The sequence below is a fragment of the Cervus canadensis genome, chromosome 30 (genome assembly GCF_019320065.1).
Source record: "Cervus canadensis isolate Bull #8, Minnesota chromosome 30, ASM1932006v1, whole genome shotgun sequence".
NCBI classification, from domain to species: Eukaryota; Metazoa; Chordata; class Mammalia; order Artiodactyla; family Cervidae; genus Cervus; species Cervus canadensis.
Window position 1 is genome coordinate 42,539,184 of NC_057415.1, and position 13,166 is coordinate 42,552,349.

Below are 13,166 nucleotides of genomic sequence, written 5' to 3' on the forward strand. Positions count from 1 at the left end.
GCCGGGGCTTCATCAACAGCGCTAGTGCTGCGGATGCAGGTGTGGGCGGAGTGTGTGTGTGTGCGCGTGTGTGTGAGGGGGGAAGTGTGTATGTGTGTGTGCGTGCAGGGGAAGTGTGTGTGTGCAGTGTGTGTGCACATGTGCAGTGTATGCGTGTGTGCGCATGTGCAGCTGTGGGGGGAGTGTGTGTGTGTGCATGCGCGTGTGTGAAGGGGGAAGTGTGTGTGTGAGGAGTGTGTGTGCACACATGTGCAGTGTGTGTGCGCATGTGCAGTGTGCGGGGTCATGGACGGGTGGGAGGCTGGCACGTATTTTATCTGCGTATTTATGCATCTGTTGTGGGTAATAGACTTGTCTGAGGTTCAAGTAGGGCCACGTTTGCACATAATTCCCAACGCCTGAATTGGCCATCTCCTCTTATACGTGAGAGACCGGCTGAGAAGGCTTGGTCACCAGCAAGGTGGGCTGGATGTGGCCACGGGCTGGGGGTCCTTCCCGTCTGGCCGGGCCTAGCCCTGGGGACGGCCTGGCTCTGCCTGTTGGTGAGGAGGCTGGGGGCGGGGGTGGGGGGCGCGGGCAGGCGCTGCTCTGACGTGTGCTGGAAAAGGAGGGGGACGTGAGGAGCCCCCTGCCCGGGGAGGGGAGGGGATGGCCTCCTCCGCCCCTGCTGGGCAGGAAGCCTGCCTATGAGCGGGCATCCCCTGGCCTCTCCTCCCCCCACCACAGGCTCTTTGCTTGATGCTCTCAGGACCGCTGGCCTCGCTGTCCATGACAAGGTGGCAGAGGGCATCCCTGTCCTTGAACAGCCCCTGGAGCCCGAGCCGCTGGGACAGTCCCTCTGAGCCACGAGGCTCCCACACGGGTTTTTCTCCAGCTCTGCAAACATGTACCTGCAGGTGGCTTCCCTGGTGGTCCGGTGGTTACGGATCTGCCGCCGATGCAGGCGACAAGGCTCCAACCTCTGCTCAGGGAAGACTGCACAGGCAGCAGGGCAGTTAACGCGTGTGCCACCACTGACACGCGTGTGCCACCACTGACACGCGTGTGCCACCACTGACACCCGTGCGCCCAGAGCCCACGCGGGGCGAGAAAGAAGCCGCCACAGTGAGCAGCCCCCGCAAGCGCAGCCAGAGCAAGGCCACGCGCGGCAAGGAAGACCCAGTGCAGCCGAGAAATAAATGAGAAACAACACACATGAGAACCATGTGTGTCTACAATGTTTCTGTTGCTGTTCAGTCGCTCAGTCGTGTCCGACTCTTTGTGACCCCATGAACCGCAGCACGCCAGGCCTCCCTGTCCATCTCCAACTCCCGGAGTCCACCCAAACCCATGTCCATTGAGTCGGTGATGCCATCCAACCATCTCATCCTCTGTTGTCCCCTTCTCCTCCTGCCTTCAATCTTTGCCATCATCAGGGTCTTTTCCAATGAGTCAGTTCTTTGTATCAGGTGGCCTGAGTATTGGAGCTTCAGCTTCAGCATCAGTCCTTCCAATGAATATTCAGGATTGATCTCCTTTAGGATGGACTGGTTTGGTCTCCTTGCAGTCCAAGGGACTCTCAAGAGTCTCCTCCAACACCACGGTTTAAAAGCATCAATTCTTCGGTAATCAGGTTTCTTTAACAGTCCAACTCTCACATCCATACATGACCACTGGAAAAACCATGTTTGTCTATAGGGACTTTTGTCAGCTAAGTAATGTCTCTGTATGTTTTAATATGCTGTCTAGGTTGGTCACAGCTTTTCTTCCAAGGAGCAAGCATCTTTTAATTTCATGGCTACAATCACCAACTGCAGTGATTTTGGAGCCCAAGAAAATAGAGTCTGTTACAGTTTCCACTGTTTCCCCATCTATTTGCCATGAAATGATGGGACCAGATGCCATGATCTTAGTTTTCCGAATGTTGAGTTCTAAGCCAGCTTTTTCACTCTCCTCTTTCATTTTCATCAAAAGGCTCTTTAGGTCCTCTTCACTTTCTGCCATAAGGGTGGTGTCACCTGCATATCTGGGGTTATTGATACTTCTCCCGGCAATCTTGATTCCAGCTTGTGCTTCATCCAGCCTGGTATTTCGAATGATGTACTCTGCATATAACTTAAATAAGCAGGGTGACAGTATACAGCCTTGATGTACTCCTTTCCTAACTTGGAACCAGTCTGTTGTTCCATGTCTGGTTCTGACTGTTGCTTCTTGATCTGCATACAGATTTCTCAGGAGGCAGGTCAGGTGGTCTGGTATCCCCATCTCTTGGAAGAATTTTCCACAGTTGTGATTCACACAAAGACTTTAGCGTAGTCAATGAAGCAGATGTTTTTCTAGAACTCTCTTGCTTTTTTGATGATCCAACAGATGTTGGCGATTTGATCTCTGGTTCCTCTGCCTTTTCTAAATCCAGCTTGAACATGTGGAAGTTCTGGGTTCACATACTGTTGAAGCCTGGCTTGGAGAATTTTGAGCACTACTTTGCTAGTGTGTGAGATGTGTGCAATTGTGTGGTAGTTTGAACATTCTTTGGCATTGCCTTTCTTTGGGATTGGAATGAAAACAGACCGTTTCCAGTCCTGTGGCCACTGCTGAGTTTTCCAGATTTGCTGGCATATTGAGTGCAGCACTTTCACAGCATCATCTTTCAGGATTTGAAATAGCTCAACTGGAATTCCATCACCTCCACTAACTTTGTTCATAGTGATGCTTCCTAAGGCCCACTTCTCATTCCAGGATGTCTGGCTCCAGGTGAGTGATCACACCATCGTGATTATCTGGGTCGTGAAGATCTTTTTTGTATAGTTCTTCTGTGTATTCTTGCCACCTCTTCTTAGTATCTTCTGCTTCTGTTAGGTCCCCACCATTTCTGTCCTTTATTGAGCCCATCCTTGCATGAAATGTTCTGTTGGTATCTCTAATTTTCTTGAAGAGACCGCTAGTCTTTCCCGTTCTACAGAATGGGAAAGATTAGCGATCAACAAAGTATATATTTCTTATTTTAAAAATACACAGTATTTCATAGTATACACATCCTAATCCTGACTCTTCGGGGTCTGGGCACGCCCACGTTCATGTATACGATCTCTCCGGGAATCGCTGTGTGCACTACTCAGCTACGGAGCACAGCTTGCCTTCACTGCCATCTTTAAGTCACTGCTTAGTTTTTAAAGGCAAAACATTTACCAGTTTTGGTGAGTTTTTTCCACTGGTTATAAAAATAAAACACACACACATTATGCAGAAACGTAAGCTCAGGCATAAAAGGGAAAATAAAAATGCGTTTCAGTCCATCCTTCCTGTGACTGTAGTTTAACATCAAGCATTAGTTTTCAGGTTTTTCTATTAACATATGCATCCTGTGTTATGTAAACATACATTTGAGGACTTTTCCAGGTCATTAACTTTTTAAATGATATGGTCTTGCATGAATGCCTCTCAGGAATATGTGGTGATGAATGAAAACACTCTTACTATAAATATTTTTGACTCAGTTGCCAGTTTATTTTCCAGAAATGCTCCATCTTTTTTCTGCTCCTACAGGCCAGGTGTGAGCATGTGTTCCCACGAGGTTCAGGACCGTCTGGCTCCCTGACTTCGGGGGGTGGGGAGCATGGCCCCAGGGGTGTGGGTGTCTCAGCTCAGCTGACGAGCCCTGCAGACAACAGCTTCAGCAACAGACGCTGACCTGTCACGGCCCCGGGGGCTAGAGGCCGGGGCCGGGGCTGCAGGGTGGGCCCTGGGCCTCACTCCTCGCCGGGTCCTCTCCTGCACACCCCTGGGCCCCCACCTTCGGGACTCCATCCCACCTGGTCACCTCTGTAGAGCCCCATCTCTGCAGAAGGCCATGCTGGGGTTTGGGGAGATTCTGGGGGAGCAGCGTTTGGGGAGCTTCCTGGGTGTGTGATGTGCAGTTAAGGCCTGGATCTGGGACCCGGGGGGCATGGGGTGTGGGTCTCCCCTGGGCTGGGACCCCCCCCCCCCTCCCGGGAGGCAGGCCAACATTACTTGATGCATTTGATTTAGAAACTTAAAGGAAAACGGAGTGTAAAGCAGGTGGATCACAACTGTCAGCCCAGAGGCTGCGGACGCTCTGGGGGGAGGGGTCCCCTCCCTGCGTGAGCCGGAGGTGCCCCTCATTCTCTCTGGAGGTGTTGGGCTGGTGCTCCTGGCAGCCTCTCCTGTCTCTCCTATTTTACAGGGTAACTGATCTGTTTCAACAACTGCGTTGAGACCGTCTGCCCAGGAGATGCTGCATTTGTGTGTTTACCACGGAAGTGACTAGAAAGAGGGCATGGCTCTGCTTTATGCAATACGTGTTTATGTCAGAATCTTAAGGGAACTCTGTTTTAAATGTATGAGCAGAGCTGGGTAACTTAAAGGGCCCCTGCCAGAGTCCTTCAGTCCAGGTGTGTTAGACTCTTTAAAGGCAGGAGTGACCATGTGAACGTGAGAGCAGACCGTGACCCCCAGAGCTGAGAACAGTCACCCCGTGACCTGGCACAGGACCCCCCACTGCACACACAGGCCCGTGTCCGCGCCCCCGCCCCCAGTGCTGGGAACGCGCAGGATGAAGAATGGATTCGCTCCCCGGGCACCAGACCTCCTCCGAGGGGCTCAGCAGAGGCTGGACAAGGCCCGGGGGAGAAGAGTGGAGCTGCAGCTCTGGGGCGGGGGAACGGGCCCTCTCCCCCCGACCTCTACGAATCTCTAGGACGTTCCGGCTCAGGGCGAGAACCGTGTGTTACGTGGTCAGCTCTTCCCCGAGGCTGCTGGGAGTGGCCCCGGGGCACCCCGGCCCCCCTGCTGTGCGCAGCCCGCCTGATGGAGAAGGCGGTGTGGGGGGTGCACGCAGGGGCGCTAGGCCAGCTTGAGGCACTGCGTGTTGAAGCAGTCGCCCTCCTTGCTGGCCACGGCCTCCAGCAGGGCCTGCTTCTTCTGCAGGCTGCGGGACGACTCCAGCTCGTACATGGTGGTCAGGTTGAAGAGCACGCTCTCGTGCAGGTACTGCCGCGGGTCCCGCTGGGCCATGGCCTCCAGCTGCCGCAGCGAGTCCTTGAGGCGGCCCAGGTACAGCAGGCACACGGCCGCGTTGTTGTTGGCCTGGGGGGGCAGGGGATGGGGGCAGGGCTGGGCGGGGGTGTGCGGGCGGCCCAGGGCCCCCCAGCCCGTGAGGGTGCCCGATGCCAGCAGACGCGCCACCTCTGCCCGGGGCGCCTTACCACTGCATTTGACGGGTCCACCCTCAGGATCTCCGTGAAGAACCTGTGCGCTTCCGCGAAGTTATTCTGACCGAGGTGAAGGAAAGCTCTGCAAATAAGTGACACGGGAAGGATGATCAGAAGTCAGGATGCAGGCGGGTGTGTGGCGGGTACACCGAGGGGGCAGCTCCAGGAACTGGAACCTCGCGGGGAGGGCACGGGGAATGCAGCCCGTAATAACGCCTTATCTTAGTGGGCGGACAGATCACATCTAGCTAGACTAGTCGTGCTGATCAGTTCGAAAGCGAGAGGAGGACCAGGTCACTATGCTGTGTAACAGGAACAAATGGTGTTTCAGGTCAACGACACTCCAAACAAACTCACAGAGAAAGATTCGGCTTGGGGTTCCCGGGGGAGGAGGGCAGGGATGGGATGAAGGTGGGCCAGAGGTACAAACCTCCAGTTATGAATGAGTACCGGGGGTGTGGTGTACAGCACCGTGAATATCATCAACACCACTCTATTACGTGTGAACGTTGAGAGAGTGCGTTTAATTTCGCATCTGTATGAGATGATGGGTGTTCACTGTTTTGTGGGCATCACTTCACAGTGTATGGAAACCAAGTCATCACTGTTCACACCTTAAACCTGCACTGTGTGGTCAGTTAATCTCAGTAAAGCTGGAAAACACGAAAAAAAATACACACCTGTTCATCAAAACCATGGTTTTGCCTTGTAGTCCATCCAGTTTCTGTGCTACTTTCTCTACGTCTTGAAAGTACTTTTCAGCTGTTTTTATGTCTCCAATCTGCTTTGACAAAATGAAGTAGTCAATTCAGGCGATGAATGTTAAATCTACATCCACGCATACAGTTCCCTAAGGTCAGGTGAGGATACTGAAGACATGATTACGAATCAGGCAGGGTAAAACTTTGGTAACTATTTACTAACTGTCATTTTTCATTAAAAAACAAATAGCAAAAGCCACTGAGGACAGAGCAGGATGTCAACATCTGTTCGTGTGTCAGAAAGTGAGTGATTAGATTATATAAAAAGGCAATTAAAAGGCAATATAATAAAAGTATTGTGATATATCTAGTAAGCAAATAAACAAACCCAAACTAGTTATTGAAAAAAAAACATGAGATAATAAGTGGAAGAACTAATCAAGAAAAAGAAAGCGTAAGTAAAACAGAATTACAGATATAAGAGGAGAAATGACCACAGGTAAAATGAAACTGACGTGATTATGAAGAAGACTGATTTACAGAACTCAAAGCAAATACACGTGAACACGTGGAGCAGACGTGCGCTCTTTCTGTTCTTTCTAAATTGCCAAACTGATCCCAGAAACAGAGAAGAAACCTCTCCCACACATGAAACACTAAAGGTGTTAGTAAGCTGTCCCACAAACCCCATGAGTGTGGCTCAGGCCTCTTTGAGGTCAGTTATTCACATCTTCCAGCAACAGATAATTCTAGAATTATCTGAGAACAGAGAGAGAAAAAGCAAGCTACCTCTATGAAGACAGAAAACAGATACCAAGTGCTCCTGAGAACAGTGGGTGCACACACACACACACAGAGACACACACGCATACACAAACACACACGCACACAGAGACACACACAGATACGCACACACACACACAGACACATGCATGCACACGCACACACACACAGACACACACACAGACATACACACACGCATGCATGCACACACATGCACAAACCCAGACCAACCACAACTGCAAAGAGCTGGGGCCCTCCCGCAGAGCACAGGGTTTCGGGGGGATGCGGCCCTGAGTGTTTCCGTGGTGCAAAGTGAAGACGCTCCCACCTGCTTCTGCCCTCCATCCCGGGGAGGAGGGCGTGAGGGGGCTGGGGCGGGAGAGGAGCACATGGAGGCCGGCTCCTCACGTCAACACGTTTCTACTGCAACAGGGCAACGCCTCAGTCACCGTCTCTGCACCGCCTGATGGAAATCTACGTACATTCACGTGTAGCAAGTGGCTTCCCCGTGACATCGAAGTGGGAGGCTCGACGCTCAGTACAGTCAAACCAGGACCAAAAAAGAACCCGGCTTCTGACAGCAACAGAAGCCTGACGTGACGCCCTCCCCGCGCTCCTGGGACCTACAGGGCTCGGCTGCGCTGCAGCCCCGGCCCCCAGCCCCGCGCACCTGCAGGAAGATGCGGCCGATGCAGCTCAGCACCTGAGGCTCCTGCTCTGGGTGGAACTGGATGACGGCGCGGTACGCGTCCACAGCCAGCACGTAGTCCTGTGGGAACACGCCAGTCAGGAGACGCCGCTCCGCGTGCACGGCACCCAGACCGCGTGAGCAGGGGACACGGCCCCTGCCAGGCGGGGGGCAGACGGCGCAGCGGGCCCGGCTCTGGGGTCTGGCACTCCCGAGAGCTCCCCGCCTTGGGGGCCCGGCTGTGCGCTTGGCCCGGGGGCCTTTCTCCCTCCATCCGCTGAGCAGCAAGTAGCATTTCACCCGGACCAACTTTTTCCTGCTTCTGTCAGCCCCCAGGGTCCAAGCTCGGATGGCAGGCGGCCCCGTCCTGTCTGTGCAGGGGATGCTGTCTGGGGCTCATGCTAACAGCTCACTGTCTTGATGGGCGCGGTCACAGACCATAGGCCTTGACGGTAGTTTTCTCCTGAGCCTCCGTGGAGCCCCCGAAGGTACTTCTCTTTCTTTACTTGCCTCCGTCTTCATCTTCACGCAGACCGGGCCTGGAGGTGCTCATTTGCTAACGGGGACGTCAGATGACCGGGGATGTCCCACAGGAAAACCAGGTGCAGACGCTCCAGCCCCGCATCTTGGAGCGAAGCGCATCTGAACGCACTGGGCGCCCTGGTGCCCGCGGGGAGCCGGCCACGCCCACTGCCCGTGCCCCACACAGTGTAAGTGCCCGTGTCCACGAGAGTGAGGGCCCTCTCCCGGGGGCGCAGTGGCCCCCAGCCCCCCAGGCCTGGACGGGAGCCCCGGAGCGGCTGCAGCGCTGGGCTCAGGTGTGCTCCGAGGAGCCCAGCCCAGAGCTGCTGTTGGCTGGAGGCCGTTCAGGGAGACTGTCCTCTGCCGGGTGAAGACACGCCGCCCCTTCAGGGCTGCAGTGGGCTCTCCAGGGAGAGCGCTGCCCACTCTGGTTGGGCAGCCATGGCCGATGGTGCCGGGAGTGGCTGGCGTGCGGGGCGGCATCGACACCATGGCCTCACGCTGCGGTGCGAACTGGCTCGCCCGAGGCGGCAGTCGGACGCACACGTGTGCCGAGGCTGTGACCGCAAGATGCTTCACTCCTTTTTAACACAGGAACACGAAAGAATCGTCTCAAATTTCAAATTAAACTGCATTTGGGGCAAAAGCACTTCTGAAGCACCGTATTGGTTCTGTGCTGGGTTCCGAGAGCGCGGCTGGCAGGCGTAGTCAGGACGAGGGGAGCCCCTCGGTGAGCATGGGGCCGGGACCCCGAGGAGCACTGGAGGAGGAGGACTTCGGGAGCCTCGTGCAGACCCGGCACCATCACTAACCAATTGTCAGTGCTGCACTCCACGGAGGGCCCGTTGAGGAGAAACTAAAGCCTGCGGACCCCAGGTGTGGCCCTAGCCCCTCTGCTTACAGGCCGCATGGGGGCCCTCCCTCCCAAGAGCCCAGGGCTCCCCGCCTCTGAGGAACGGTACCTTCATGAGCAGCAGGCAGTTGGCCATGGAGCACATCACCCGGCCCAGGCGGGACCGCCACAGCTGCACGGAGGCTGCAGGAGAGGGGGGTTGAGTGTGCGGGGACGCGGCCAGTAGCCCAGCCACACAGGGACGGAGCCCCCCGTCCCTGCGGCCCTGCCCTGGCCACGGCTTCCTGTGCCGCTCGGCCCATTGGGCTGTGCTCTCAACAGCTGCCTGGCTTCAGGGTGGACAGATCCTGACTGAACCAGGAGATGAGCCATCGTGTGGCAGGGCCGCTCCGGTGGGTTGTGGATGGGCAGGGCTCCCTGCTGTTGGGCTGGTGGACAGTCACATGTGGGCGTCAGCACCAGAGCCCTGGGGACAGTGGCCTGCCTGCCCGAGGCCTGGGTGTCCCACCCTCTTACGTGGAAGCATTGGTTCCTAACCCAGCTGCCTCGCGGGCTCTGAGGGCTGGCGGGGGGGAGAGACGTGGGGTGGGAGGGTGGAGGCCGGGGCAGCTCAGACCCCAGTAGGACCTTCCTCCTGCCGCTGGGACCAAGGGGCAACTCTGGGGTAAGAACCTCCTAAAAAGGAGGCTCGTTCCAGGAGGAAAGCAGCGAGGAGATATGCATGGGAGGGTGAGCGAGACGGACAGAGGCTGAGACCCGGAGCAGCCTGGGCCGGCCCGCGGGCGGCACTGACCTTGCCTGTTCTCCTGCACGATGCTGCTCATGGTCCCGTCCTCCGCCAGGCCTTGCTCCAGATTGGCCAGGATCTATGGGACATGCAAGGATGACAGGAGTGAGTCTGCTTCTGGGCGCTCTCCTAAGACGCCCCGGAAACAGCAGGTTTTTCTGCCGAGGAGTGTCTCCCGGGGACACGAGTCGAGCGGTTGCCGCTCGGGACGCACAGAGCGGGTGGCAGACAGAGGGGGGCCCTCTGGCTTGAGGAGGGTTAGGGCTGACGATGCCCGTAGAGCGTCCAAGGACCCTGGATGTGCAGAGGGTGAGCCCTTCTGTCTTGGAAGCTTCAGGTATGAGACACATGAGGACGATTATTCACTTCTGTGAAAAACATCAGTCTCGCTCCTCCAGGACACCTGACGTGTGTGGCCCTTTGTTAATCTATCACCGAAGTTCTGATCATCTATCACTTTACACTGTTTTTACTCTTTGGCTAATGACCTTGAATCACTTCTTTTGTGACTGTTTCCCCCGAAAGAAAGGAAGTTGCTGCCGTGGTGATCTGGGCAAAGGATAGATTCTCATGGAGGGCAGGATGAGGAGAAAAAACTGTTAACAGCGAACACTGCTTGCTGGGGAGAAAAATAAAGGCGTGTTAACTGGAGACGGGCAGAGAACTCACGGTTCTGTGATGGTGGGCTTCAGGCACCTGCTCTGCGGAGACACCCTCGCTCCGCGGGTCACCCCAGAGGGGAAGCTCACTGCCAGCAAAGCAGCTGCTCTGGGCTCTCACTGGCCCGGGACAGGCCACTGGGCCTCTTCGGCCTCAAGGGTCTGCTCCTCATGCCAGGAGGACGACGACGTGCCGTGAACACAAGGCTTGTCCTACCGTGACCGCTCAGGACACACCCGTGGTTTAAAACCAATAGCGGCAAAGACAAGCTAGTTGGCCCAAACCAGGTCACTCTTTTCAGCTATTTATTAGCCGTCTCCTGACCAGGAACGGAAGTCTTGATGGGCCACTGAGTGGGGACAGGAACACAGAGAGGGCTGGAGGCACCGAGGAAGAGGAGGGGGCCTGGCTCTCCCGGCTTAAGGGCCGTGCAGGCTCCCGCGGGCCCACCAGGCGCAGGTCTGGGTGCAGGTCAGAGGCCATGGGACTCTGCCTCCCAGAACCACCCAGGCGGGCTGCACCCAGGGCGCCCAGGCTAGAAGGTGCTCGGGAAATGTGCGTGGGTGGGGGCAGGTCAGCCCCACCTGGGCTCCAGGCCAGAGGACACAGTTCCCGAAGCAGCTGCAGTAATGAAGTAACAGTGGCTCTGAAAAGTGAAGATGCTGCCTGGAGGTCAGGCGGGAGGACTCAGGAGAAAGTGGGGTCTGGGGGACAGTCCTCAACCCCATGGGCGGGGCCGTGTGACCAGAGCTGACGGGCTGCATGGAACCTGCCCGCCTCGCCCCCACCCAGGGTCGGGCTCGTCCTGGGCTGGCCCTGGGCGGGGCAGGGTCACTCGGCCGGGCAGGCACCGTCAGCACCATGGCCAGCAGTGGAGGGAGGCCCCGGGCCCAGGAGGCAGGCGCTTGCTTGGTGGTTGGTTCTGTCCAGGAGAAAACTGCCGGCCTCTCACGGACTGCGGGTGGGGACGGTCTAAGGACTGGGTTTATGTATGAAGTGTCCAGTCCTCAGACCCCCGGGCGCCGGCCCTCACGACTCACTAATGACCCATGAGCCCACAGAGGGGCTTAGATTCCCCCGGAGCGTCCTGGGACCTTCCCAGCCCTACCGTCTCTTCCAGACTTTGGAAAAGAGGTTTTTCAAAGTGAGAAGAGGCTTCCTGGAGCCGCCCCAGGCCACTGAAGGAGCATTAAGCACTCCCAGAAGCCAAACACTGGTCCGCATCCATCATCTGACCCCACGACAGCCTGGAGGCGGCTGGGGACATTCCTCCTCCCCACGCGAGGCGCTCAAGGCCTCCAAGAACCAGTCATCCCGCTAGGAAGATTCTGCCTGGCTCCAAAGGCCCTCCAACCACGGCCCGTGGATGTGCCCAGCGGGTGTCATACTTTGAAACCACACTCTTCCCCGTCAGGTCAGAGTGTGAACCTTCAACGACAAGGTGAACCAGCCCCCACTTCCTGCTGGGAACCCGGAGGACCACCCAGGAGCTCCGGAAGCATCCACCAAGAGAGGCTGGAGCCTGGAGGAGCTCGGCAGGTCCAAATAACCCCATCTTACGAATCTGTCAAATGTCGCTGCCCCTGACTGCTCACAGTCACAGCTCTGAAAGCCCCCCTCTCCCACTGGCTACCTGGCAGGGGGTGGGACGGGGCTGCAGCCGGGGGACCCCAAGCCCCACCCCTCCGCCCCATCGCTTGTGGAGCAGTCTGATTGGCTGATGCAGCCCATGCCTGCCACGTCACAGCTGCTTTACAACTGAGAACAGCTCGGGATGCCCTGCTGAACCTCACCTGCCTTCAGAGCCAGAATTGCGAATGACAGCTGTCACGACAGTCGCCATGACGCTGTGTGATCTGCTTTGATGCTGGAACATTTCCAGCCATTATCTCTTTAAATCTGGCCCCAGCGCCTGTCAGACATGAAGCAGGTGCTCGGAGCCTCCGCAGGACGCGCAAGCGGCCGGCAGCCCAGGCACACGTTCCCGGGTGTCACTTCTACACGAGAGGAAACGCTTCTGCTTTTCATTTACTGACAGCACCAGGAAGAAGGGTTTCAGGCCACAAGCTTTGCCAAAACCCACCCACCATCCCCCAGAACAGCTCAGCAAGAAGCGCGTAGCATGGCCACAAGGAACTGGGCCACCTGCCCTCCTGGAGGGGGACGCGGAGATGGGGGTGGGGACAGGGCGGTGTGAGGGCGGGAGGAGGGGGGCAGGCGGCCCAGCCGGAGCAGGGCTTACCTTGCTGCAGACGGCCTTCACCCTGTGGAGCCGGTCCAGGGCCTCCTGGGGGTTCCCCAGGTACTGCTGGAGCTCCGCGTGCAGGATCCGCATGGAAAAGGGGACCATGGAGCCTGGAAGCAGAGCCAAAGCGGCGTCAGTCTGTCTGCCATCACCAAGCACAGCCGGGAGCCCGCGGACGCTCCCGAAGCAGGGAGGACAGACCCTTCCTTTCTTGGCGAAGTACACAGTGATGCTGGTTCTCAAACCTGTCCTGGTTCTTTTGGTAAAGCGTGTGTTCCAGACGACGGCCACAGGAGGGCTGGCCATCACCCCCTGCCCACAGCTACGCCCCAGTTGTGTGGAGGCCACCACCTGCTCCAGAATAGGACACTTGAGGACCCTCTGTGAACAGGCCAATATCTACTTAAGATAATTAAATCAATAAGGAATAACTTTCCGAAGGAGAAGGCAGTGGGTGCAGATGGTATCACTGGTGAGTTCTACAGAACATTAAGGAAGAAGAGGTGCCAATTCTCTATAGTTTCTTCCGGAAAATAGAAGTGGAGGGGATCCTTCCTAATTTGTCCTATGAGGCCAGCATTAGCCATGTATCAAAACCAGACAGTATCACAAGAAACAAAAACTATAGATCAACACGGCTGACGGACACAGATACAAAAATCCTCGGCAAAATTAGCAAGTCAAATCCAACTAAATTAAATCTACCAAAAAATTAGC

At 56.3% G+C, this 13,166-nt stretch overlaps 1 protein-coding gene across 2 annotated transcripts in view; it reads right to left on the bottom strand.

Annotated features, from left to right (window-relative positions):
- Positions 1-3,462: 3,462 nt before the first annotated feature.
- TRAPPC12 (trafficking protein particle complex subunit 12) overlaps positions 3,463-13,166 on the bottom strand; it is a 38,324-nt gene continuing 28,620 nt past the window's right edge. Inside the window, exons 6-12 of one of the 2 annotated variants that reach the window (XM_043452851.1) lie at positions 12,447-12,559; positions 9,551-9,623; positions 8,867-8,940; positions 7,365-7,463; positions 5,891-5,991; positions 5,205-5,292; positions 3,463-5,085 (exon numbers count right to left, since the gene is read on the bottom strand). In XM_043452851.1, coding sequence (XP_043308786.1) covers positions 4,843-5,085; positions 5,205-5,292; positions 5,891-5,991; positions 7,365-7,463; positions 8,867-8,940; positions 9,551-9,623; positions 12,447-12,559 — 791 coding nt within the window. In that variant the 3' untranslated portion in view covers positions 3,463-4,842. Of the gene's footprint in view, positions 5,086-5,204; positions 5,293-5,890; positions 5,992-7,364; positions 7,464-8,866; positions 9,028-9,550; positions 9,624-12,446; positions 12,560-13,166 lie in introns of both variants that reach the window. The other variant, XM_043452850.1, reaches the window with a different exon arrangement.